Source organism: Bombina bombina, chromosome 4, assembly GCF_027579735.1.
Source record: "Bombina bombina isolate aBomBom1 chromosome 4, aBomBom1.pri, whole genome shotgun sequence".
NCBI lineage: Eukaryota > Metazoa > Chordata > Amphibia > Anura > Bombinatoridae > Bombina > Bombina bombina.
The window spans coordinates 973,287,768-973,313,112 of record NC_069502.1 but is presented as its reverse complement, the minus strand read 5'-3'; the positions used below and the strand labels follow the sequence as shown (position 1 = coordinate 973,313,112).

The 25,345-nt window shown below is 35.8% G+C and overlaps 1 protein-coding gene across 1 annotated transcript in view; it reads right to left on the bottom strand.

The window, feature by feature from the left end:
- Positions 1-228: 228 nt before the first annotated feature.
- The window catches only part of LOC128655734 (bifunctional protein GlmU), a 228,556-nt gene continuing 203,439 nt past the window's right edge, over positions 229-25,345 (bottom strand). The window contains exons 3-4 of the mRNA XM_053709307.1: positions 12,521-12,703; positions 229-1,071 (exon numbers count right to left, since the gene is read on the bottom strand). Coding sequence (XP_053565282.1) covers positions 775-1,071; positions 12,521-12,703 — 480 coding nt within the window. The 3' untranslated portion in view covers positions 229-774. The remainder of the gene's footprint in view (positions 1,072-12,520; positions 12,704-25,345) is intronic.

Sequence of the window (25,345 nt, the reverse complement as noted above, 5' to 3'; positions counted from 1 at the left end):
AATAGGGTCTATTGCAATCCTTTAAAATTCACCAATAAAGTGTATGAGTATATTTTTATGATTGTGATCAACCCCTATATTTTCAGAATTATTACCTGATAAAATACCATTACTATATTGTAATTGCTGTTACCTTTAAAATAAAAAATATTCCGCTGTTTCCAAGAACATAGCATTTTGTTTTAATCTTTAACTATAAACTGTTATTAAAAAAACACCAACAAAAAATACAGCATTTAATCTGTTTATTCACTATCATCGCAGTCTGTGTTTATTTGAAAAAAGAAAAGAAAAGAACTTCTAATAAGTAGGTTATGTGTATTAGGCCAAACAGTGTACAGCAGGACAATGCAAAGCATTTGCGCCTAACAGATTCTTTAAACTCAAGTCACGCTTTTCTGACAACTGCTTCTCTGTGCTTGTTTGAGCTATCCTTCCCAATTAGGGGGTTATAGTAACTTTGTAAAGATGAGTAAACAGTACATCCATTAGACCTCTGAGTCAGTGACACTACCCTATATCCCCTTTGGGACAATCAGATTTATAAAATCTCTGAGGAACAGCTCAGAAAGCCTGAAAAAAAGAAAGATTTAAAAAAAAAATGCTAATAAAAAGCCTAAACAATTGGTAAGATATTTAAAGAATTTCTTGAAATCATTCAGCCGTTCCTATTTCATACATGACTGATTATGTTGTGCGTGTTAAAATGGCTTCAATCAATACACCGGTGCTAAGAGCAACGTAAAGACATGCTCTGAAACAAATTTATTTCATTCACTTGCTTGGAAAAAAAAAAGAACATAATTTAGCAGCGCTACTGCTAACATGTTCCGAGCGAGGCCTAATGACAAGTTCATGAAAGCCTGTGCGTTCATCCATCTCCCGAGTGAATTGTAGGTCGCTAAGTTCTCCAATAACTATTTCAGCGGTGGTAAAGACTTTCAAGTCCCCAATGGCATGTCCTCCAATTGTTTTCCCATCTTTGTCAGATAATGATATGTGCAGGTGAGCATATTCGTTTAATGTGCCCACTAAGGAAACAATTTCCAGTTTCTCTTCTAGGTAAATAATCTGTAAATATGAGATAAATAAAGTTGAACAAAATTTGTAGCAAGTACAAAAAAAAGAACACTCAATATTACATTTATTTTACTTCAGAAGTCTTAGAATGCAGTGAAACCAGTCAGTGACATTTCTAAGATGTTGGAATCTCATGAATGACAAAGTCAGGTTAACCCATTCACTGCCAGAATGATCTGAAATGCATTGTCAAGGGATACCTCCTTTCCCTAATTGTGGTCCCTATTGCAATGAATTAGAATGACAATACAAAGTGCATAACTTGGTGTATGTTTTTTTTTTAATTTAAAACCGTTACGTCATTTAAATATCCTACAATACCACACCCCCCCCCCCCACACACTCACACACACACTCACACACACACACACTCACACAACTTTATGATGCTTTTCAAACACATTTATTTTATGAAAACATTTTCTGACTCTCATTTCTTTCCTTTGTATTATTATTACTTATTTAACCTGACATAACTATTCCACCAGTTATTTTATTAGTTTTCCTATTTAAAACCTTTGCTCTCATTCCCACTTACATTTGTTTGATATAAATCATAATCTTAGGGAGACTTATGGATAGAAAAACGGGTTCATCTATCGTCTGAAGATAACGAACACGCAGTAGAGCCATAATATTCCTTAACCCAGTGATGTGCGGTGACTTCAGAGGCTGGTGAGGCAGTGTCTAGGAATCGGATACGCCTTCATTCTTTAGATATACTTTGTTGAAGAAATAGCAATTGCACATGGACGAGCCAATATCTATATGCAGCCACCATTCAGAATCTACTGAGCATATTTAGATATGATTTTCAACAAAGGATATCTGATTTTCTTCATTCTTTTGATATCCTTTGTTGAAAAGCATATCTAAATATGCTTAGAAGCTACTGAGCATATTTAGATATGAATTTCAACAAAGGATATCTGATTTCCTTCATTCTTTTGATATCCTTTGTTGAAAAGCATATCTAAATATGCTCAGTAGCTAATGAGCATATTTAGATATGATTTTCAACAAAGGATAGCTTATTTTCTTCATTCTTTTGATATCCTTTGTTGAAAAGCATATATAAATATGCTTAGTAGCTACTGAGCATATTTAGATATGAATTTCAACAAAGGATATCAAAAGAATGAAGAAAACCAGATATCCTTTGTTGAAATTCATATCTAAATATGCTCAGTAGCTACTGAGCATATTTTGATATGCTTTTCAACAAAGGATATAAAAAGAATGAAGAAAACCAGATATCCTTTGATGAAAATCATATCTAAATATGCTCATTAGCCACCGAGCATATTTAGATATGCTTTTCAACAAAGGATATCAAAAGAATGAAGAAAACCAGATATCCTTTGTTGAAATTCATATCTAAATATGCTCAGTAGCTTCTGAGCATATTTAGATATGCTTTTCAACAAAGGATATCAAAAGAATGAAAAAAAATCAGATATTAGATGTAAATTGGAAAGTTATTTAAAATTGCATGCTCTTTCTAAATCATGAAAGAAAACATATGGGTTTCATCTCCCTTTCAATGGTGTCTTGGAAAACTGGTCAACTTAGTAAACATCTGTTTTTAGTCTAAAGGATTGTAACAGAAACTCTTGCCAGATAACACAATGCTTGCTCTGATTATGAGATCTAGAAATCCAGGCCCATTAAAATATGTTTCAAACATACTTTTTACTTCAATGCTGCATGACATGACATGCATGCAACCCTCCATGACATGCAATTGTTTTTAGCCTGGCCCAATTGGGCACAGAAATTAATGCCAACACTGGCATAGATAACATAATTCTCATTTTTGAATAAGTAATAGATATTTTCAAAGGGTTAATAACCATTGGGACACTGATTTCACTATGAATATATACAGGGTAGATCCATCTCCATGCCATGCAATTGTTTTTAGCCTTGCCCAATAGTGTTTTTGGCACAGAAATTGATGGCAACCCTGCCATAGATAACATAATTCTCATTTTTTAATAAGTAACAGATACTTTCAAAGGGTTAATAACCATTGGGCCACTGATTTCACTATGAATATATACAGGGCAGATCCCCTTCCATGACATGCAATTGTTTTTAGCCTGACCCAATTGTGTTTTGGGCACAGAAATTGATGCCAACACTGGCATAGGTAACACAATTCTCATTTTTGAATAAGTAACAGATATTTTCAAAGGGTTAATAACCATTGGGACACTGATTTCACTATGAATATATACAGGGTAGATCCATCTCCATGCCATGCAATTGTTTTTAGCCTTGCCCAATAGTGTTTTTGGCACAGAAATTGATGGCAACCCTGCCATAGATAACATAATTCTCATTTTTTAATAAGTAACAGATACTTTCAAAGGGTTAATAACCATTGGGCCACTGATTTCACTATGAATATATACAGGGCAGATCCCCTTCCATGACATGCAATTGTTTTTAGCCTGACCCAATTATGTTTTGGGCACAGAAATTGATGCCAACACTGGCATAGGTAACACAATTCTCATTTTTGAATAAGTAACAGATATTTTCAAAGGGTTAATAACCATTGGGCCACTGATTTCAATATAAATATATACAGGTTAGATCTCCCTCCATGACATGCAATTGTTTTTAGCCTGGCCCAATGGTGTTTTGGGCACAGAAATTGATGCCAACCCTGGCATAGGTGACATAATTCTCATTTTTGAATAAGTAACAGATCATTTCAAAGGGCTAATAACCATTGGGCCACTGATTTCACTTTGAATATATACAGGTTAGATCTCCCTCCATGACATGCAATTGTTTTTAGCCTGGCCCAATGGTGTTTTGGGCACAGAAATTGATGCCAACACTGGCATAGGTAACACAATTCTCATTTTTGAATAAGTAACAGATATTTTCAAAGGGTTAATAGCCATTGGGCCACTGATTTCAATATAAATATATACAGGTTAGATCTCCCTCCATGACATGCAATTGTTTTTAGCCTGGCCCAATGGTGTTTTGGGCACAGAAATTGATGCCAACCCTGGCATAGGTGACATAATTCTCATTTTTGAATAAGTAACAGATCATTTCAAAGGGTTAATAACCATTGGGCCACTGATTTCACTTTGAATATATACAGGGTAAATCCCCCTCCATGCGATGCAGTTATTTTTGGCCTGGCCCAATGGAGTTTTGGGCACAGAAATTGATGCCAACCCTGGCATAGGTGACATAATTCTCAATTTTGAATAAGTAAGAGATATTTTCAAAGGGTTAATAACCATTGGACCACTGATTCACTTTGAATATATACAGGGCAGATCCTCTTCCATGCCATGCAATTGTTTTTAGCCTGACACAATGGTGTTTTGGCACAGAAATTGATGCCAACCCTGGCATAGGTGACATAATTCTCATTTTTGAATAAGTAACAGATATTTTCAAAGGGTTAATAACCATTGGGCCAGGCTAAAAACAATAGCATGGCATGGAGGGGGATCTACCCTGTAGATATTCATAGTGAAATCAGTGGCCCAATGGTTATTAACCCTTTGAAAATATCTGTTACTTATTCAAAATTGAGAATTATGTCACCTATGCCAGGGTTGGCATCAATTTCTGTGCCAAAAACACCATTGGGCCAGGCTAAAAACAATTGCATGACATGGAGGGGGATCTACCCTGTATAAATTCATAGTGAAATCAGTGGCCCAATGGTTATTAACCCTTTGAAAATATATGTTATTTATTCAAAATAGTAATATTTGTAGTGGTGCCACCAACGTATGCCCTTTTTTCAAGTTTGTATATCTAATTGTTATATAAAGAGATTCCACCTCTGTGTAACTACATTATATGAATCATATTATTATTTTAATAAAACCTATTTTTTTATTTTAAAGTAAATTTAAAGCAGTCTGACAAAAAAATTGAATAAGAAACCAACTTCCATGAATAAGAAACAGAATTTAACGAATAAGAAACAGCTTGAATAAGAAACCAACTTCCTTGTCGTGTGACTGAGCCTGCTGGGGCCCTGGGACAATATTTTCTTTTATTTTAGGCGGCACTAGACTAAGTTGAAGTTAGATAACTTGAGTTGAACTTGATATACATTTATTACAACGAACTTGCAGCCTCGCTGCCTAAGGGAAGTGACTTGACTATTTTGGCAGCGAGGCTGCAAGTTCGTTGTAATAAATGTATATCAAGTTCAACTCAAGTTTAGTTATCTAACTTCAACTTAGTGCCACCTAAAATAAAAGATTGGCCCAGGGCCCCAGCAGGCTCAGTCACTATAAAAGCTGTAGCGCCTGTTTTTTTTAAGTCATTAAAGTCATCAACACATTGCACAATCACATTGAATGAATGAACACGACAACAACAGTCAAGTCAACTTAGTTAGTTAAGTCTGTCTCACACTGCCGCCAGGCTGAGGCCCGCCACCGCCACGGACACCTACCTAAAAAGAAGATGCGCCAAATATAGATAACAAGTAGTCTTCTACGCTCCGGTTGCTGACTGCAGTGTTAACGGTCGTTCAGTACTAGTAGTAAGAGAGAGCAGAGTGCAGACTCAAGTAAGTAACATAGACTGAGTAATAGCATAAGCACTTCGATCAATCGACTGACACCCACCTCTGACTCTAGTCTGCGTTGAGCTGCTCTGACACGTGACCGCACGTGACACGCGGAAGGATCTATTTCTTTCCCGCCCGGCACTCAGAGACAGCCAGCCCCAGTCAGATTCAGACGAGTTCTGAATTCTGAATCTGATTGGCTGAGACTACTGTGAGACTGAGAAGCGGCCAGGACGGAGGCTAGCCTCCTGTGGAAGCGTATGGGGCGCACTGGAGAGCACTGCATTAGCACCTTTTCTCCTCTTGGTGGCAGTCTCTCAGCGTCCCATACACTTCCACAGTAGTCAATACATTCATATTGCGCAATGCAAGGACAGCCGGCTGTCCTTGTCTTGCGCAATATGAATGTATTGATGACAAGTATATTACGGACTTTATTTATATAATAATTAATAAAATTTACACGTGTTGACACAAACAGAATCCTGATTTTGGTGGAGGGGTGGGGGGGTCACGTTATTTTATAATAAAAAAAATATGGAAAAAAAAAATCTAATTTTTTTATTTTTTAATTTTAAATAAAGGCTGTTATTACATGGATTGGCCAGGGGAGGCACTGCCTCACCTGCCTCCTGTGACTGCACGTCACTGCCTTAACCCCTTCACTACGGGAACTTTAAGAGAAGAACTTGCCCAAAATACCATAGAATTTTTAGCATTTTGCTGTCACTCCATTTAAACAGAACCTTGTTTTTTACAGTTACCTGGCAAAACTACATATTTTTTTAAGTAGACGACCCAAGGTATTGATCAATTCGGCCCCTTGGATTCCACTTTTGAATTTACTACTATTATCAAATTAGCTTCATTCTATTGGTATCTTTTGTTGAAGAAAGCTGCAATGGCATACTGGGAGCTAGCTGAACACATGGGGTGAGTCAATAACATGAGTTGTATATGAGCAACCACCAATCATCACAAAACTTCCCATTAGTGCATTGATGTTCCTGTATTTACGTAGGTATGCTTTTCAACAAAGGGTACCAACAGAACAAAGCAAACTAGATGATAGAAGTAAATTAGAAAGTTATTTAAAATGTCATGCTCTATCTGAATCATGAAAGATACATTTTGTGTTTCATATCTCTTTAACACAAAAAAATGTGTGTGTGTGTGTGTGTGTGTATATATATATTTATATATATATATATATATACATATATATATATATATATATATATATATATATATATATATACACACACACATATATATATAGTTATATACACACACATATATATATATATAGTTATATACATACACATATTTATATATATATATATATATATATATATATATATATATATATACATACAAATATTATAAATATATATATATACATATATATGCACCAGAAGTGATGATCAAAGGGAGGCAGGCTGGGGGCCCTTTGACCTAACCAGACAACAGCAGACAATAAAGAAGCTTAGCAGACATAAATTACTTTAGTTAGCAGCCCCCTCCTAGCCCATCCTGTCCTTACTGTAGTTTACTGGTCTTCTGCCTGCAGTGCCTGTGTAAGGCTGTGAAGTCAGTGATGTATCAGTGCGGCGCTCGGGAGAGGAGGAGGGGGAGACTGCACTTTGAATTCAAGCAGCAGGCCATGCAGAAATACAATCAGGCTGTTTTGGGGGCGGGACGAGTCCCAATACTGTCATAGCCTGCATAACTAGCAGAAAGGCTTTAGGTGCAGTAATTTTACAGAGTGCGCATGGGCTGTGCAGGGAGACAAATGTAATACATTTCTGGCAGCCCTGCGCTCTGTTTACTCCTGCTTCAACTTAGCCACATGAGTGAGGCATTAACTATTCGGCCCTATCTACGGCGGCCCACCGGGAAATGTCCCAGCATCCCGGTAGCCCAATCCGGCCCTGGAAGGGCTTAAAGTGAAAGTAAATCCTTGCATTTTACAATCGCTAGGATTGACTTTTGAAACAAATAAAGGGGACTTTCATTCATGAAGTGTAAGATACTTCATGTAGAAAGCTGCTTTATTTGTTTTAACCGATTGCCGTTCTTAGCTGCTACAGCACGGCTAAGAAACTTTTTTGCTAAGAGGTGACGTTTTCACCTCTTAGCCAATAGCCGTGCGGTAAATCCGGCTCCCATGGGCGCCAAGCCGGATTTACTGCATGGCTATTGGCTAAGAGGCGAAAACGTCACCTCTTAGCCAAAACATTTTTAGCCGTGGGCTGCTGTTCTGCTAAAAACGGAGATCAGTTAAAACAAATAAAGGAGCTTTCTACATGAAGTATCTTACACTTCATGAATGAAAGTCCCTTTTATTTGTTTCCAAAGTCAATTCTAGCGATTGTAAAATGCTTGGATTTACTTTCACTTTAACGCCTCACACAGGACTGTCGACAGCTCAGCTAAAGGGAGTGATTGAGGAGGGAGCAACTGTCACACTACCCTCTAGTTCAGTGCTTTCTTGCTGCAAGGGAAAGAAGTATGGTAAAAAGTACTGAGCTTTATTACCAAACACATCAGCCTGGACACTTCTGTTTCATCCCCTGCTCATGCAATTGCAAATGGAGGTGAATGTGACACTGTGCTAGTAATGTGGGGTCAAAAACCGGTTAGACTACCGGGTGCTACTCCTCTATGGGTAATGCTATGTGAGAGGGACGTCACACCATTTAGAGTGTGACAAAAAATAAGAGCTTGCGAGTGCTCAAATAGCTCCCTTAAAAAACTGCTGCATTTAAAAGTTACACTTTTATTATATTATTAAAATGGAGGATACCTTGGTTATAGGAACCTACAAATAGATTACACAAATTTACACTGTGAAACCTGCACACGTAAGCTCCAAAAAATGGAGAAGGTAGCTTGCAGCAATACCCCCAGTATTCCTGGACGATAACCAGTCAGGTTGGCATCAGTTGGGGTTATGCAAATTGGCAGGTTTTATAAAAATCTAAATATGGGCCGAAACGTGTAGCAGTTTATTTTTCTTTTTGATTTTTATTGAAACCTGCCGATTTGCACACTCTAAAAAGTGTGTCGTCCTTCTCACATGTGCTTGTTAGAAGCCAGTAGTCTGGGCTACTATGCCACCAATACCTGTTTGATCTGAAAGAAAAGGTTATATTTTTTTCTATGGCCTTGTGCGAGGGCCCATCATGAGTGAGGCCTTAGGCGATCGTCTCTTTGGCTAATGGTAGAGCCTCCTCTGCTTTGCTCTTAATTTTACCATTCTAATATTTCAATACAACAAATATTAACAACAAATATCCAATTTGGATATTTTCCTGTGTTTCTCTATTCCAGTTCTCAGGGCACACTAACAGGCCAGATTTTTCAAAATGACCTTAGGTTAGAGCAGGTTAGTAACCATGGTTACAGATCATCTAATTATTTCACCTGTGTTTTATAGTGTGCTTTGAAGACTGAAAAACACTGATCTTTTCCAATCCACATGCCACCATTTTTTCAGAGAAATGCTGAGTTTTCACTGTTTTCTCTTTGTTTTAACTTTGCACTGAAAAAAACAAAACTAATATATTTTCCATTTAAAAAACAAATTGCGCAGATTATCCCACAATGATTGGATTTATTTATCTTCCTATATAAAGTAAGATATTTAATATTGGGATAGTCTGTGATTAAATATCGATAGGGGCATAAAACAAGCAAGACTACTATTTTTATATCCTCCATATTTTTTTAAACAAGATTCTTCAATAAAGTGTTATTCTCTTTAAAAGCCACACCTCTGAGCACAACCATTCTCTTTACCTATGTTAATTTGTGATTTGGTCACATTTGTTTGTTTGTACTTGTTCAGTATGAAATTTGTACACAACTAAAATATATTTGACACAATGTTCATTTATGATTGATATTAAGGGACATATTTATCAAACTCTGTATGGAGCTTGATGCCTCGTGTTTCTGGCGGGCCTTCAGGCTCAACAGAAACACAAGTTATAAAGACCTCTGCTCCATAACCTGTCCGCCTACTCTGAGGCGGCGGACAGACATCGCCGGAAATCAACCTGATCGAATACGATCGGGTTAATTGACACCCCCTGCTAGCGGCTGATTGGCTGCAAATCTTCAGAGGGCGGTATTGCACCAGCAGTTCACAAGAACTGCTGGTGAAATGATAAATGCCGAGAGCGTATGCTGTCTGCATTTATCGATGTGCAGCGGACATGACCCGCAATATTGGATCATGTCCACTCACACAATGATAATTCAGCCCCTAAGTGTTAAAAAAATGTAATTATAAAAGACAAGCATGTTACAAGTCGAAGTAAAAAAATCATCATCAATATAGATTAAATCACTTTTTGCTTTCAAGTTTGGAAAACTATAATTTGCTTTCATAAAGTTCTGCAAAAATGCCAGCAAAAAAACAAACCACTGCAAACAAAGCTTTAGTAAATTATATTGCTTATAGTTTTCATGTGTTTACCTTATCCAAATGTAATAAAACCCGATGATCCAGTCTTCTTAACTATTTCAAATGGATACCCTTACTAATAGATAGGAGAACTTTAAGAAAGGACGTTTTTGTTACAGCAAAATCTTATGAATTGGAAGAGGGCCACTGAATGTACAATGTGAATATTCAAACTTAATTGTCTAATGATCAAATGAAACATTTGAATGTTTGAATATAACGTTTGAATATTTGTACTCATACTCAATAAAAAATAAACATTTATTAAAGGGACAGTCAAATCCAAAAAAAACTTTCATGATTCAGATAGGGTATGTAATTTTAAACAACTTTCCAATTTACTTTTATCACAAATTTTGCTTTGTTCTATTAGTATTCTTAGTTGAAAGCTAAACCTAGGAGGTTCATATGCTAATTTCTTAGACCTTGAAGGCTGCCTCTAATCTAAATGCATTTTGATAGGTTTTCACCGCTAGAGGGCATTAGTTCATGTGTTTCATATAGATAACATTGAGCTCATGCTTGTGAATTTACCCTGGAGACAGCTCTGATTGGCTAAAATGCAAGTCTGTCAAAAGAACTGAAATAAGGGGACAGTCTGCTGAGGCTTAGATACAAGGTAATTACAGAGGTAAAACGTGTATAATTATAACTGTGTTGGTTATGCAAAACTGGGGAATTGGTAATTAAGGGATTCTCTATCTTTTAAAACAACAACAATTCTGGTGTTGACTGTCCCTTTAAATACATTTTTTACAATATTGATCAATTTTTTACTAATGGGCATTTTATTATCACACTGCCTGCCTATAAATGTATTTAATTCCAGCAAAGGTGTTAAACACATAGTTAAAGTCATCTTCAGATTGGGAGGAGCTAAATGCATCCTGTGATTGATTGGTAATAAACTCATATACATTTTCCCTGTTTAGCTCAGTATTCAGCTTCAGACCAGTAGCTAACTTTAAAGGGACAGTCTAGTCATAATTAAACTTTTATGATTCAGATAGGGCATGCAATTTTAAACAACTTTCCAGCTTACTTTTATCATCACATATGCTTTGTTCCCTTTGGAATTCTTTGTTAAAAGCTAAACCTAGGTAGACTCATATGCTCATTTCTAAGCCCTTGAAAGCTGCATCTTATCTCAATGCATTTTGACAGTTTTTTACAGCTGGAGAGTGCTAGTTCATGTGTGACATATAGATAGCATTGTGCTCACTCACTTGGAGTTATTTATGAGTCAGCAGGGATTGGCTAGAGTGCAAGTCTGTCAAAAGAACTGAAATAAGGGGGCAGTCAGCAGAGGCTTAGATGCAGAGGTAAAAAGTATATTAATTTAACTGTGCTGGTTATTCAAAACTTGGGAATGGGTAATTCAGGAATTATCTATGTTTTTAAACAATAAAAATGTTCAAGTAGATTGTCCTTTAACTATGTGTTTAATCAATTTACAGGGATTAAACACATAGGGGTAGATTTATTAACTGTCAGGCAGACATGATCTGCTGTAACTAAATCCAGCATTTAACATTGCACAAGCATTTCTGGTGAAATGCTTGTGCAATGCCGCCCCCTGCACATTCCTGGCCAATCGGCTGCTAGCAGGGGGTGTCAATCATCCAGATCGTATCTGATCGGGATGATTGCTGTCTGCCACCTCAAAGTCTTACGACTGCTGCTTCTTAACTTATGTTTCCAGCGAGCCCGAAGGCTCGCACGGAAACAACTGCATTCGCAGCATGTTAAATCGGACCCATAGTTTTTTTTTCAAGCAATGCTGCAACAATAAAATACTTTGTCATATTAGCTTTTTTTTATTAGTGTTCAATTAAGTCATTTTGATAATAATACTAACATAAATAAAAAGGATTTGCTTCTGCATCAAATTATTTATTTACATTTTACATAACCATTTCTATTCATGTAAACGATTCTGTGAAAAAGCTGCAAAAGAAGCCCACTATTATGCATAATAGTACTATTTCTGCTTTAGATAACTGTTTATCTTACAGCGCAGGAAAAATTTGTCCTTTTTCTTTTTTGTCTGTTTGTTGTGTTTTACGAACATGGTAATGAGGGTCATATGGAGAAAGGTATTTCTCATGTGACATAAGAAAGATCCTACATATTTTAAAAATGCAGCATTGCCAACCTGTTTAATTAAAGATTATATCAAATTAAAGATGACAGGATACCTTCAGGGGAAATGCATTTCATTTTCTGCATTTCATGTGACAGACAGAAAGAACAGATTTTACGAACAGCTTGTAGTTTGGCATCGAAGCCTTATAATTACATAATTAGAAACAGTACACTTCTCCTGAAACACTCCACAGTCATCCTTCTATATCTATGCATGACTTAAACTGAGCCAGCACATCAGTCGACCTGTCAGGTACCTCATTGCTATTCACAGCGTCTGCATTAGCCAGTCTAAGTGTTGCTTTGGTGACACTGCCCACACAAGTTATAATAAATGGAGCTTTTAGTTTCTTCTCCTGCACAAATTTAGACAATGATGTGAGTATCTCTTCTCCAGGCCCCAATCGCAGAGCATAAGTTGAAAGAGCACTTGGTCCTTCCTGAATAAAAACAAAAGAAGACTTTATTTAATAGACTATTTATTTGGTAGATCAACAACCGTAATTAGGTTCTACTGCATTGCTACACATAAACAGATAAACATAGGGAAAAAAATGTAATATGTGCTGTTTTATGCATTCTTTTTTACTTAATCTAGTGTTAAGGATGTTGTCATCATATAGAATGCGAAGCCAATAATTTTAATGGTAGAAGTTTGCAATAAATATTACAATATAAAATGACTTATTAGCCACAAGAGGCTGTTAGTAATAAATACAGCTTCAGAGAATGATACTGAACATCTAGAAGGGATATAAATGTCATCATTTTTATTTTTTTAGAAAAATAAAAATAGATTTTTCCTATTAAAACAAAATGCTATATACAATAATTTCGTTTTTGATTACTTCTGCTTGTATATCTTGAAAATAGGAATCCGCATTCCACAAATATTTTTACGATTATTCAGTACGTAATGAGTAAATCTGATAAAAACATATATTTAAAATATATTCCTTTTTTTTTGTTGCATTTTTTATTTGTTGTATTGAGTCATTTAAATTTTTTTGTATAATTAAAGGTTTACATCGTCCTGAAGTTGATAGTCTTTTGAAATAATTAAAGGACACTGTACTCTAAAAATGTAAATTCTAAATTTAAAATCAAAATATTTTCCCCATTTAGGGCTTGATTACAACTGGAACGCTATTTATTGCTCCCGCTCGTACGTTAACTGCACTCAACTTCGGCTTTTACCACGCGTTGGGTAGCGCACGTATTACAAGTTGAAAGTAAAACGTTTTTGTTTGCTCGCTAGCCAGGTACTTCCAAAAATCCAAAGTTAAAATGTTGCAACCGCTTTAATGTAATTCCATCATAAACTTCAAGTCATGCAAACCCGATCAAATTTTCTCAAGTGCGCTTACATCAAATATTAATAGCTCACATTCCAATGTTCTTCACAAAGGAGAATATGTTCTATTTATTCATAAATAAATACTTCTATATATATATTAGATGGTTTAATTTAATATATATATATATATATATATATTGATGATTAATATATATATATATATATATATATATATATATATATATATATATATACAGATATATACATTTTACATGTTTTCAGCTTACGTGACTGCAAAGGGGTCCAATGCAGATATTATATGTCTGTAAATACATATATACACATATAAATACATAAATACATCTGTACATATATATGTATGTATCTCTAGGTTGAAACACTTTGCAGTCCTCATATCTTTAATCCGTTATAACTTTTTTAATGAAATTTTTATTAGATAGTGTTATTATGAGTGTAACTGTACTGTTAAAGGTATTTTTGATGTGTTTTGTGCAACTTTTTAGTTGAGTGTAACAAATAAACAGAACTCTGAAGACGTGCAATACCAATGCGCTTTAAATTCAATTGAGCTTGAGCAAATGCTTTTACTTTCAACTTGTAATATGCACACTGCTTCCAGCGTATACACAAAGACTCACAATAAACTCCTTATCACTCATGCACAACAGTAAGAGACACTCGTAATCTAGCCCTTAATGTGTTCACAATTGTAATTTTTTCCTGCTTAAATGGTTTGCAAAGAGCTCATTTACCTGATTTTGCCTGTAGAAACCACCACTGAAAATACTAATGACAAATCTATTATCTGTAGAATGGCTATGTAAACAGGAGTAAATAGCATAAATTAATCCCCTAGTATGGGGTAAGAGAGATAGATTTTTGTATCTAAAATAACTGGTTGTGCCCACCATAGTTAGCATCTCAATACCATAACATTAGCAGGTCTGCTTTACCTACAGGCATGTCCTTGATAATAGCAGGTAATGGCTTTAATGAGCAAAACCAGCTATTTCAAATACAAAATAATCACCCAGGATTAATTTGCCAGACATTTAAAAGGGATACTAAACCTAATTCTTTTCTTTAATGGTTCAGATAGAGCATGCAATTTTAAGCAACTTTCTAATTTAATCTTTTTATCATTTTTTTTCTTCGTTCTCCTGCTATCTTTATTTAAAAACCAGGAATATAAAGCTTATGAGCTGGACCATTTTTGGTTCAGAACCTGGGTTGCACTTGCTTATTGGTGGCTAAATGTAGCCCCTAATAAGCAAGCGCTATCCATTGCAATGGTCAGGGGTGGGTAGAGTTGGTGCAGGTCATGTGAGCAACCAGTAAGTTCCTGGTTTTGCTCTAGGAGCCAGGACACATGAAATAAAGGTAAAACAGCAAAAACATGGCATGGCTTGCAACCTATGACAATCAAGCAATATCCAGGACGGATTGTAGATCTGCAATAGCATTGGCAGCTCCTCTTCACTTGCACTATGCTGGTCTGCATTAAACCAGGGCATAAATATAAAAAAAATCCAAATTGTTTTTTTCTAAGCACAAAGGTGCCCATCTTCCTTCTTATATGGATTATTTAGTAAAGCCCCTGGCAAACTAGCCCCCTCCCCTGCAGGGACACCCTAAGGTGACCCCTACATCTCCATTTTAGAAGTATTGGCACTGACAGCGCAATTCCACATTGTCTATCATGCATTTAAAAAGCAGGTATTTGAAAAATAAAAAAAAATCATTACAATGCATAAAAATTTATCCTCAATAGGTAAGATTTATTTTGCATCACAGCGAGTCCACAAGTAGCTGAACAGCTATTCGCTGTGCATTAATGTCAGTTAAAGGGACATAAATTCACTTTTATAAATGTACAGTATATAACAGCAATTCAACACGGCAAGGCAAACGATCTGCATAAATATATAAATGTTTTAAAATCATTTAAAACTGTCATTTTGTCTACAAAGTTATGTGACTGCACAAGAGAATACAGCACTTTGAGACATATTCCATCATGGAGAATAACACCAGTCTAGCATGTGCGACATAAATGGAGATAAAAAAAAAAAGGAAACTCCCATCCATTTGTCAAAAACAAATATTCGAAAAACACCAAAAATCAAATTAACTGTACTTTTTGGCAGCCTAAACATACATTTCACAAAATTTGTACTTAGCGAAAATATGATTTAATTCTGATGTTAGCCCCTTTAAATAACTCACTTTTCTTATCGTAAAAGCAATGAACATAAAGGAATGGAAATACAGTTTTATTTTGTGTACATTACTAATAGAGACATTAGAAAAAAAAAAATAGCGACTGTCGGCTCATCATGTTCACAAACAAATGGCTCCAAATGACATATATTTAAGATTATAGTTTTAAAAAAAATCCATATAAATCACCAGTAGATAATCTCTTAAATAAATAGTCGGTGTAGAAAAGGTCCTAGGAGAGATTGCTTCGACTTTAAGCAAAGGATAAAGAGAAGTCTAGTGTATTCTTGTAACTATGACAACTGTGAAATGAATTACCTACTTGTCTTTATTAGACAACAAAATTAAAATACAGATAAATTAAGTTAAAAATAATATTTCATCCCATAAATATATAAATATGATATAAATAATTATAGAAAAAAAAATTCTTTTCATGTGTGTGATAAATTAGTTCTTCATATCACACCACTATTTTTAGATGTTTACTATACATCATTTGCATCTGGTAAAAGAGGCCTTTGGAAGCATTCTAATCCAGCTGCAGAAGATTGAAACCCATTCCGCAAGATGAAAAAAGGCGACCGAGTATAAGCAGGCTGCATCTAAAAGATAACTATAATATCTCATAAGAAATAACAAGAAGAGAAACGAGCAGGCTAGTATGTAATTAAAGCTGTGATTAAAATCAAAATAAATCTATAAGAATAGTTAGAAAAAATGCTTTACAGAAAAGATAAGCTTTTTAGCATTATATGCCACATCTGCAATGTTAATGTCAGTGTGTATTCCCAGCCTTTCTTCGGAGAGCTCACACAGAGAAACTACAGATGGATATTGACTCATCTTTCAGCTTATGTTGGATTTTTTTTTCTACCAACTTTATTTCTCAAGATCTTGCTACTTTTGTCTCCACAGAGATGCTGTTCTTAAGATGTCGCACATGGTCATGAAAATTAAATTTCTTCTTTCGTGATTCATACAGGGCATACAAATGTAAACCACTTTCCAAGTTACTTTGTTATATAATTTGCTTCCCTCTTTTGGTATCCTTTGTTGAAAAGCATACCTAGGTAGAGTAGAGAGCAGCAATGCACTACACAGAACTAGTTGCTGATTGGTGGCTCTACATGGTGGCTACACATATATGCCTCCTTTCATTGGCTCACCCTATGTATTAAGCTAGTTCCCATTTGATTATTGCAGCTCCTCGGAAAAAAAAGATACCAAGAGAATGAAACAAATTTCATAATATAAGCAAATAGAAAACATGTTTAAAATGTAAAGTTTTGGGTTTCCTGTCCCTTTAAACTTGACAGATGGAGCTACAGATTTTGTAATGTGTTCTACCTCTAATGATAGCAGGTCAGTTACTGAAAATACATTTTCTTGTTTTTGTTTTTGTTGGGGGGGGGGGGGGGGTTCCCACTAGCATAAAGTAAATGTAAGCAGAGTAGTGTGAAAATATTTTGTTCAAATGACAGCAGTTATCTCAGCCACTTTCATTTCTGTGTGCTAACTTGTAACATTACCTTTTACATATGTATAGTATTATTATTGCTGGTCAGGAAACAAATCTGCTTGGAAGACCTGGACCATTTTACATTAAGCCAAGTAGGGGGTACTTAAAGGATATAACAAAAATAGACAATAACTGGATATCTCAGAAGAAGGTTTTATACTCTTTTTTTACCATGTGTATTAATATGGAGTTGCCCCCCCACCACCACCACCTTTGTGGCTATAACAGACGCAACTCTTCTGGGAATGTTTCCCACAAGATTTCAGAGTGTCTGTAGGAATTCAGCCCATACAGCTACACGATCATTTAAGAGGTCAGGCACTGATGTTAGATGAGAAGGTCTGGCTTACAATCAATGTTCCAGTTCATTCCAAATGTGTTTAATGGGGTAGAGGAAAGTTAATTTTTCTCTGGTAATTAGGATGTCTAAGTGTCCAGTATTTTAACTGTGTATCCACAAAATAATGGGCAGTTAATTGATGAGGTCCAGTATGACAGTGGATTTTTACATTTGGCTATTAAACTACAGGACTGCTGGTGTGAGCTGAGGGTTGATATTGGTATGTAACTGACAGAGGCTGTAGGCAAAATAGTTAGGTCTGAAGTATCATCATGAACCCCCCACCCCCACCTCTTTTGTCCGTTCACCCACTGGTCATCCAACTCTATTGGTGAGTGATACCATGATGAGCCAAAATAACCCTGATTCTTATAGTTTTCTCATATTTACATCTTCTTATCATAAGGAAACCTAAGGTTCTTGTTGTATCACATAAGTAATTCAGACAAATTAAGACTAATTAATTAACTATGTGTATAATGGATTGGGATGCCATAAAAAAACACAAACCACTGTAGTTTATTTATTTATTTATTTATTTATTTATCATATATGGCAAACACCAATGGATTGTTGTCAAATTTGATAGTAATTGACGTCTTGCTTTTAAACAACTCATATTTGAAACTAAAATAAAGATTATTGTGAATATTTGCAATAATATAGCTCTTATCCTGCCACCAGAAACAGATACAGGGGCTGATTTATCATTTGTCTCATGGACATGATCCGCTGTAGCGATCATGTCCGCCAGACAGATAAATGCCGACAGCATACGCTGTCTGCATTTATCATTGCACAAGCAGTTCTGGTGAACTGCTTGTGCAATGCCGCCCCCTGCAGATTCGCGGCCGCTAGCAGGAGGTGTCAATCAACCCAATCATATGTGATCAGGCGGATTGATGTCCGCAGCCTCAAAGGCAGTGGACAAGTTAAGGAGCAGCGGTCTTAAGACCACTGCTTCTTAACTCCTGTTTCCGGCAAGCCCCGGAGACAGGGGTATTTGGCCCCGTTCGGACCATGCTAAATCGGCCCCACAGTGTGAGATCAGCACCAGCTAAACCACAACACTTAAAAATAAATCAATGTTCAAATGGACATTAAAGCCTGGCATAGGATAAACTAGCAATAAGATACTGAGTTACAAATCATATGCATACACAAAAATATTCTAAAACTATTTAAATCTGCCATTTTATTAAAAATCATGTCAGGTATTTCTATTTATAGATCAGCTCAGGGAATCATCCATTGAGTAAGCTCTTGTTGTGGCCAAACAGAATTCTAATATAAATGAGTTCCTGTGCAAAATGCAGTACAGACGCTTTCGGGGAGGTTAAAAATAAATGCGTAATATTACATTTGTTTTCAATATAATTAAAGGAACACTAAAGTCAAAATTAAACTTTCATGATTCAGATAGAACATGCAATTTTAAAAAAACTTTCCAATTTACTTCCATTATCAGATTGTGCACAGTCTTATTATATTTACACTTTCTGAGGTACCATCTTCCCACTGAGCAAGTGCAGAATTCACAGTATAAATGAATATGCTTTTTGTGATTGGCTGATGTTTGTCACATAATACAAGGGGTAGGAAATACAAGCAAATTTAGAAATTTGTCACAAAAAATAAATCTACTGTTCATTTGAAATTCAGAGTAAGTGCTATTGAATTGTCTTGTAATTATGCCTTTGTTGATAAAGCAATTTTAATGTTTATAATGGTACTTTAATTAAACATTTTGGGCTAGATTACAAGTAGCATGCTAACGTTAGCGTGCACAATATTGAAATATTGTGCCAGCATTAACTTGCACACATATTACAAGTTGAAAGTAAACGCAACCGCACAAGTGCAAACTTGCGTAAAGGGTTAGAGCTAAAAAAAAAGTAGCATTAAACACAAAATAAATACATTAAAATAAATTGTTGTACTCATATATACAATATCTAATAAAATTATTAACATAAATAATTTAAAAAAAATTATAAGGGTTAAAAGGAATATGGTATAGGACAGGCTATTTGAATGGAAAGGGCTGTAATGAATATTTACATAAATATTAATGTGTATGTATGTATATATACATATGCATATATGTGAATACATGTATATTTATGTTTTTATGTGTATACATGTATACATAAAAATATACAGTTTTCCAAGATGTATCCCAGAACTGGCCGGAATCCCCAGAACACTAAGCAGGCTTACACAGGTAAAAAAACAAAATATAACAGGCTTTAATAGAAAGGTAATACGAATTGGCCTGTTGCCAAACGTTTTAGCTCGCACAGGAGCTTTCCTCAGTGGAGACCCATATAGACATAAGGTGCAAAGCAACAAAAACAAACTTATATACCCTCTAAAACTAATTAAACACACCTGTGTGTAGGTACCACCAGAGCGTACATGATGCGTCTCTAAGACACGCCCTTCATGGCCTGCACCTAGCGATGACATCATCACAACGAGCCATCGTTACCAGAGCAACATGTAAACAACATAGAACCATAGTAGTCTATGCTGTTATGTCTCTAAGCCACGCCCGCATGGGCGTGCCCAACTCCGTAGCATACACCAGATCAGCCCATATTACCATGGACACAGCTCCATAAACAACAAATGATAGCCAGCATTGAACTGAATGGTCTGGAGATAACAATTAAACTTAGCAAGCTATTATCTACATGTATTTAATAGTATACCAACAGGCTGCAAAAGATGTATGGCTACTCGTTCATAGTCTAATAACATTTTAAAGCAAAAATTAATTATTACCATTAAATATATACTATACATTCTATGTGATCTGTTATAAAGAACTAGAACTGTTCGGGTAATTTATACATCACTGTATCAATATAAAATAATGCCAAAAACATCTAGATTAGCTGCATAGCAAAAGATTTCATATCTCAGGAAGTAGGCAGAAACATATGCCTATAATAGCATAGAGGTACTGAGGACTCGGATACCCGTAACAGTCCATATTATAGTGAAGCTACAAAGTGTATTATAATCCAGAGTTAGTAAGGACATACTACAGATCTTAATTGAAGAAACCACTCCCACTGGCCTAGTGTGGTTTAACACTTAACTAACTATAGCAGCATGCATAGTCAACACTACTATTTAGTCCCCTTGGGGACACAGTGTCCATAACAAAAATCCAGCATGCTTCAAGCTTTAATAATGCTTTTGCTCTGTCTCCTCCACATTTCAGGGGTGGCAAATAATCAATTAGCATAGTCCTCAATGAGGATATCGAGAGTCCAGCTTGCATATAATGCCTCGCAACAGGCTGGTCTGAATCTCCTTTCACAATAGCCTGGCGGATAGCCGACTTATGGTTCACAAATCGTTCCCTGAACAAAGTTGTCGTCTTGCCAATATAGCAAAGAGAACATGGAAAAATCAGCATATAAATAACATATTTAAATGTACAGGTTAATCTGTGTCTAATGCTGAACACTTTATTGGTGTGTGGATGATGAAATTTGTTTCTTGTGACCATACTGTTGCATGTGACGCAATTGCCACATCAGAAACATCCAGGTTTACCCTTAGGTAGCCATGTTCCCTTCCGATAACAATGGGTGGGATCCGTGAGGACAAGTAGGTCTCTCAGATTTTTAGACCTTTTATATACCATCCTTGGACTTGGAGTTGAATGGAATGGAAGTGTACTGTATGACTGGATAATGGACCAGTTATCCTTAATCACTGACTCCACGTATTGTGAAGCTGGAGTTAACGTAGTGATGTAGTTAAAGCGTTTGTCCAGTTCCTTGTTCCTCCTAACGATTGTGTCCACTTGTGACATTGACTTAGCTGTCTGGCATTCTTGAATAATGATTTTTTTTTTAATATCTTCTAGATAGAAATTTTTCAGACATGTCATCTAAATGAGTTAGTTTACGGGTTATTGATTATTTGCCACCCCTAAAACGTGGGGGAGACAGAGCAAAAGCATTATTAAAGCTTGAAGCACTGTGTCCCCAAGGGGACTAAATAGTAGTGTTGATTATGCATGCTGCTATCGTTAGTTAAGTTTTACACCACACTAGGCCAGTGTGAGTGGTTTCTTCAATCAAGATCTGAAGTATGTCCTTACTAACTCTGGATTATAATACACTTTGAAGCTTCACTATAATATGGACTGTTACGGGCATCCAAGTCCTCAGTACCTCTATGCTATTATAGGCATATGTTTCTACCTACTTCCTGGGACATGAAATATTTTGATATGAAGCTAATCTAGATGTTTTTGGTATTATTTGGTATTGATACAGTGATGTATAAATTACCAGAACAGTTCTACTTCTTTATAACAGATCACATAGAATGTATAGTATATATTTAATGGTAATAATTAAATGTGCTTTAAAATGTTATTAGACTATGAACGAGTACATAAGCCATACATCTTTTGCAGCCTGTTTGTATACTATTAAATATATGTAGATAATAGCTTGTTAAGTTGAATTGTTATCTCCAGATCATTCACATCAATGCTGGCTATCGTTTGTCCATGGTAATATGGGCTGATCTGGTGTATGCTACAGAGTTGGGCACGCCCATGTGGGTGTGGCTTGGTGATGTAACAGCACAGACTACTATGGTTCTATGTTGTTTACATGTTGCTCCGGTAACAATGGCTCGTTGTGATGACGTCATCGTTAGGTGCAAACCATGAAGGGCGTGTCCTAGAGACGCATCATGTACGCTCTGTATGCTCTGCTGGTAACTACACACAGGTGTGTTTAATTAGTTTTAGAGGATATATAAGTATGTTTTTGTTGCTTTGCACTTTATGTCTTTATGGGTCTCTACTGAGGAAAGCTCCTGTGTGAGTTGAAATGTTTGGCAACAGGCCAATTCGTATTACCTTTTGATTAAAGGCCGTTCTATTTTGTTACTTACCTGTGTAAGTCTGCTTTGTAACATAGTAACATAGTAACATAGTAGATAAGGTTGAAAAAAGACTGAAGTCCATCGAGTTCAACCTATACAAATCTAAAATACTTACAAAAAGCTCCAGTTAAGCTTAAATAACCCCATTAAAATGTGACCCATTTAATACTAGCAATCATATCCATGAATTTTGTTTATATACAGAAATTTATCCAGACTATTTTTAAATGTATCTATGGTATTGGCATTCACTACCTCCTTTGGTAATGAGTTCCACAATTTTATTGCTCTTACAGTGAAAAAACGTTTCCGTTGCAGGAGATTAAATCTCCTTTCCTCCAACCTTAAATTATGACCTCTTGTCAGAACCAATTTTCTTGGAATAAAAAGAGCTTCTGCCATCTCTGTATATGGGCCTTGAATATATTTATATAAAGTAATCATGTCACCTCTCAAGCGCCTTTTTTCTAAAGAGAACAGACCCAGTTTGGCTAGCCTCTCCTCATAGGTTAATTTCTCCAATCCCCTTATTAGCTTTGTGGCCCTTCTCTGAACTTTTTCTAGTTCTGCAATATCTTTTTTAGCAATCGGTCCCCAGAACTGCACTCCAAACTCAAGGTGAGGTCTTACCAGGGCTTTATATAATGACAGAATTATGCTTTCCTCCCTTGAATCAATGCCTCTTTTAATACATGCTAGTATCTTATTAGCCTTTGAAGCCGCTGCCCTGCATTGTGCACTCATCTTTAGCTTGTTATCTATTACTACTCCCAAATCCCTTTCCTCCTGTGTTTGGCTAAGTCTTGTCCCATTTAAAAAATACATAGCCTGCTTATTTTTACTTCCAAAATGTAGAACCTTACATTTTTCCGTATTAAATCTCATTTTCCATTCACTTGCCCATAGTTCTAATTTTAGCAAATCCCTTTGCAAAGAGAGTTCATCCTGCTCTGACCTAATGACCTTACTTAACTTAGTATCATCTGCAAAAATAGAGATGTCGCTATTTAATCCTTGCTCCAAGTCATTTATAAAAATATTAAAAAGAACAGGGCCCAGTACTGATCCCTGGGGGACGCCACTGATTACCTTTGTCCAATCTGAGTATGATCCATTTACTGCTACTCGTTGCTCCCTATCTTTTATCCAGTTATTTATCCATGAGCTAACATTTTCAGCTATTCCCAGTCCCTTAATTTTGTGCATTAATCTCTCATGTGGCACTGTATCAAATGCCTTTGCAAAATCTAAGTATATCACATCAACTGATTCCCCTTTATCTATATTTTTACTTACTTCCTCGTAGAATCTAATTAGATTAGTTTGACATGATCTATTTCTCCTAAAGCCATGCTGATTAGAACTCATAATCTTGTTTACACGAATATGCTCATCAATATAATCCCTTATAATCCCTTCAAATATCTTCCCCACTATTGATGTCAGACTAACTGGTCTATAGCTTCCTGGATCATCCCTGCTTCCCTTTTTGAAGAGTGGCACCACATCAGCTTTACGCCAATCCTGGGGTACCATGCCTGAGGATAATGAGTCTTGAAAAATTAAGAGTAAAGGTTTGTCTATAACAGTGCTAAGTTCCCTTAACACCCTTGGGTGTATTCCATCTGGGCCTGGAGTTGTGTTCTGGGGATTCCGTCCGGCTCTGGGATACGTCTTGGAAAACTACATTACTAATTGGCAGTGCTCCAGGGAGTTGTTCTGGCTAGTGTGTACCATTCATACTGGAAGTTTTTGCATAAATATATACACATATACACACACATATACACATATATACATGGAGCCCTTTCGACTCAAATACCTGAGAAAAATCATTTTTATTCAATACATATATTCTATCTGTAAGTACACACATATATATATTTTGCAAAAAAAACATTAGATATATATAGAAATAGCTATTTAAAAATAAATAGAACATTTTCTTCTATGTGAAGAACATTGTAATGTAAAATATTCATAACTACCTTAGGGGTTAGCGTTGTAGGTTTAACTCCTGTCTGGTTAGCTCAAGTGATAAGTGATAGTTTTTTCCAGTTTTGTGCTCTCCATTGAAGTCTATGGGGAGAAGTTAGCTCAGTCGCAATATTCAAAGTCCTGAAGTTAACGCACATCGGCTGTTGTTTGCGCAAATTATACTTTCAACTTGTAATTTTTTTTACCTATTGCATCGTTTGCACGCTAGTGAAAACGCTAAATTATGCGACACTTGTAATCTGGCCCTTTATGGGAGATTTCATTTTGAGTGTAATGCTCCTATATAATATAAAACAATTGATAGTAAACTAAATATCTGCAGGTATAATATTATACAATTAATTGAATTGGGTTCTTATTGTTGTCTTCTTAATATAATTGTATGAATTATATGCAGATGGCTGGCTTTTTTGGTTTCCTGGTGCTGCATCACCATTTTGCATTTACAAATGATTGACCTTAAAGGGACATTAAACCCACATTTTTTCTTTCATGATTCAGATAGAGAATACCTTTTTAAACAACTTTCTAATTTACTTATATAATCTAATTTGCTTCATTCTCTTGATATTCTTTCCTGAAAAGCATATCTAGATATGCTCAGTAGCTTCTGATTGGTGGCTGCACGTATTTTCCTCATGTGATTGGCTCACCAATGTGCATTGCTATTTCTTTAACAAAAGATATCTAAAGAATGAAGCAACTTAGATAATAGAAGTAAATTGGGATGTTCTTTAAAATTGTATTCTCTGTCTGACTCA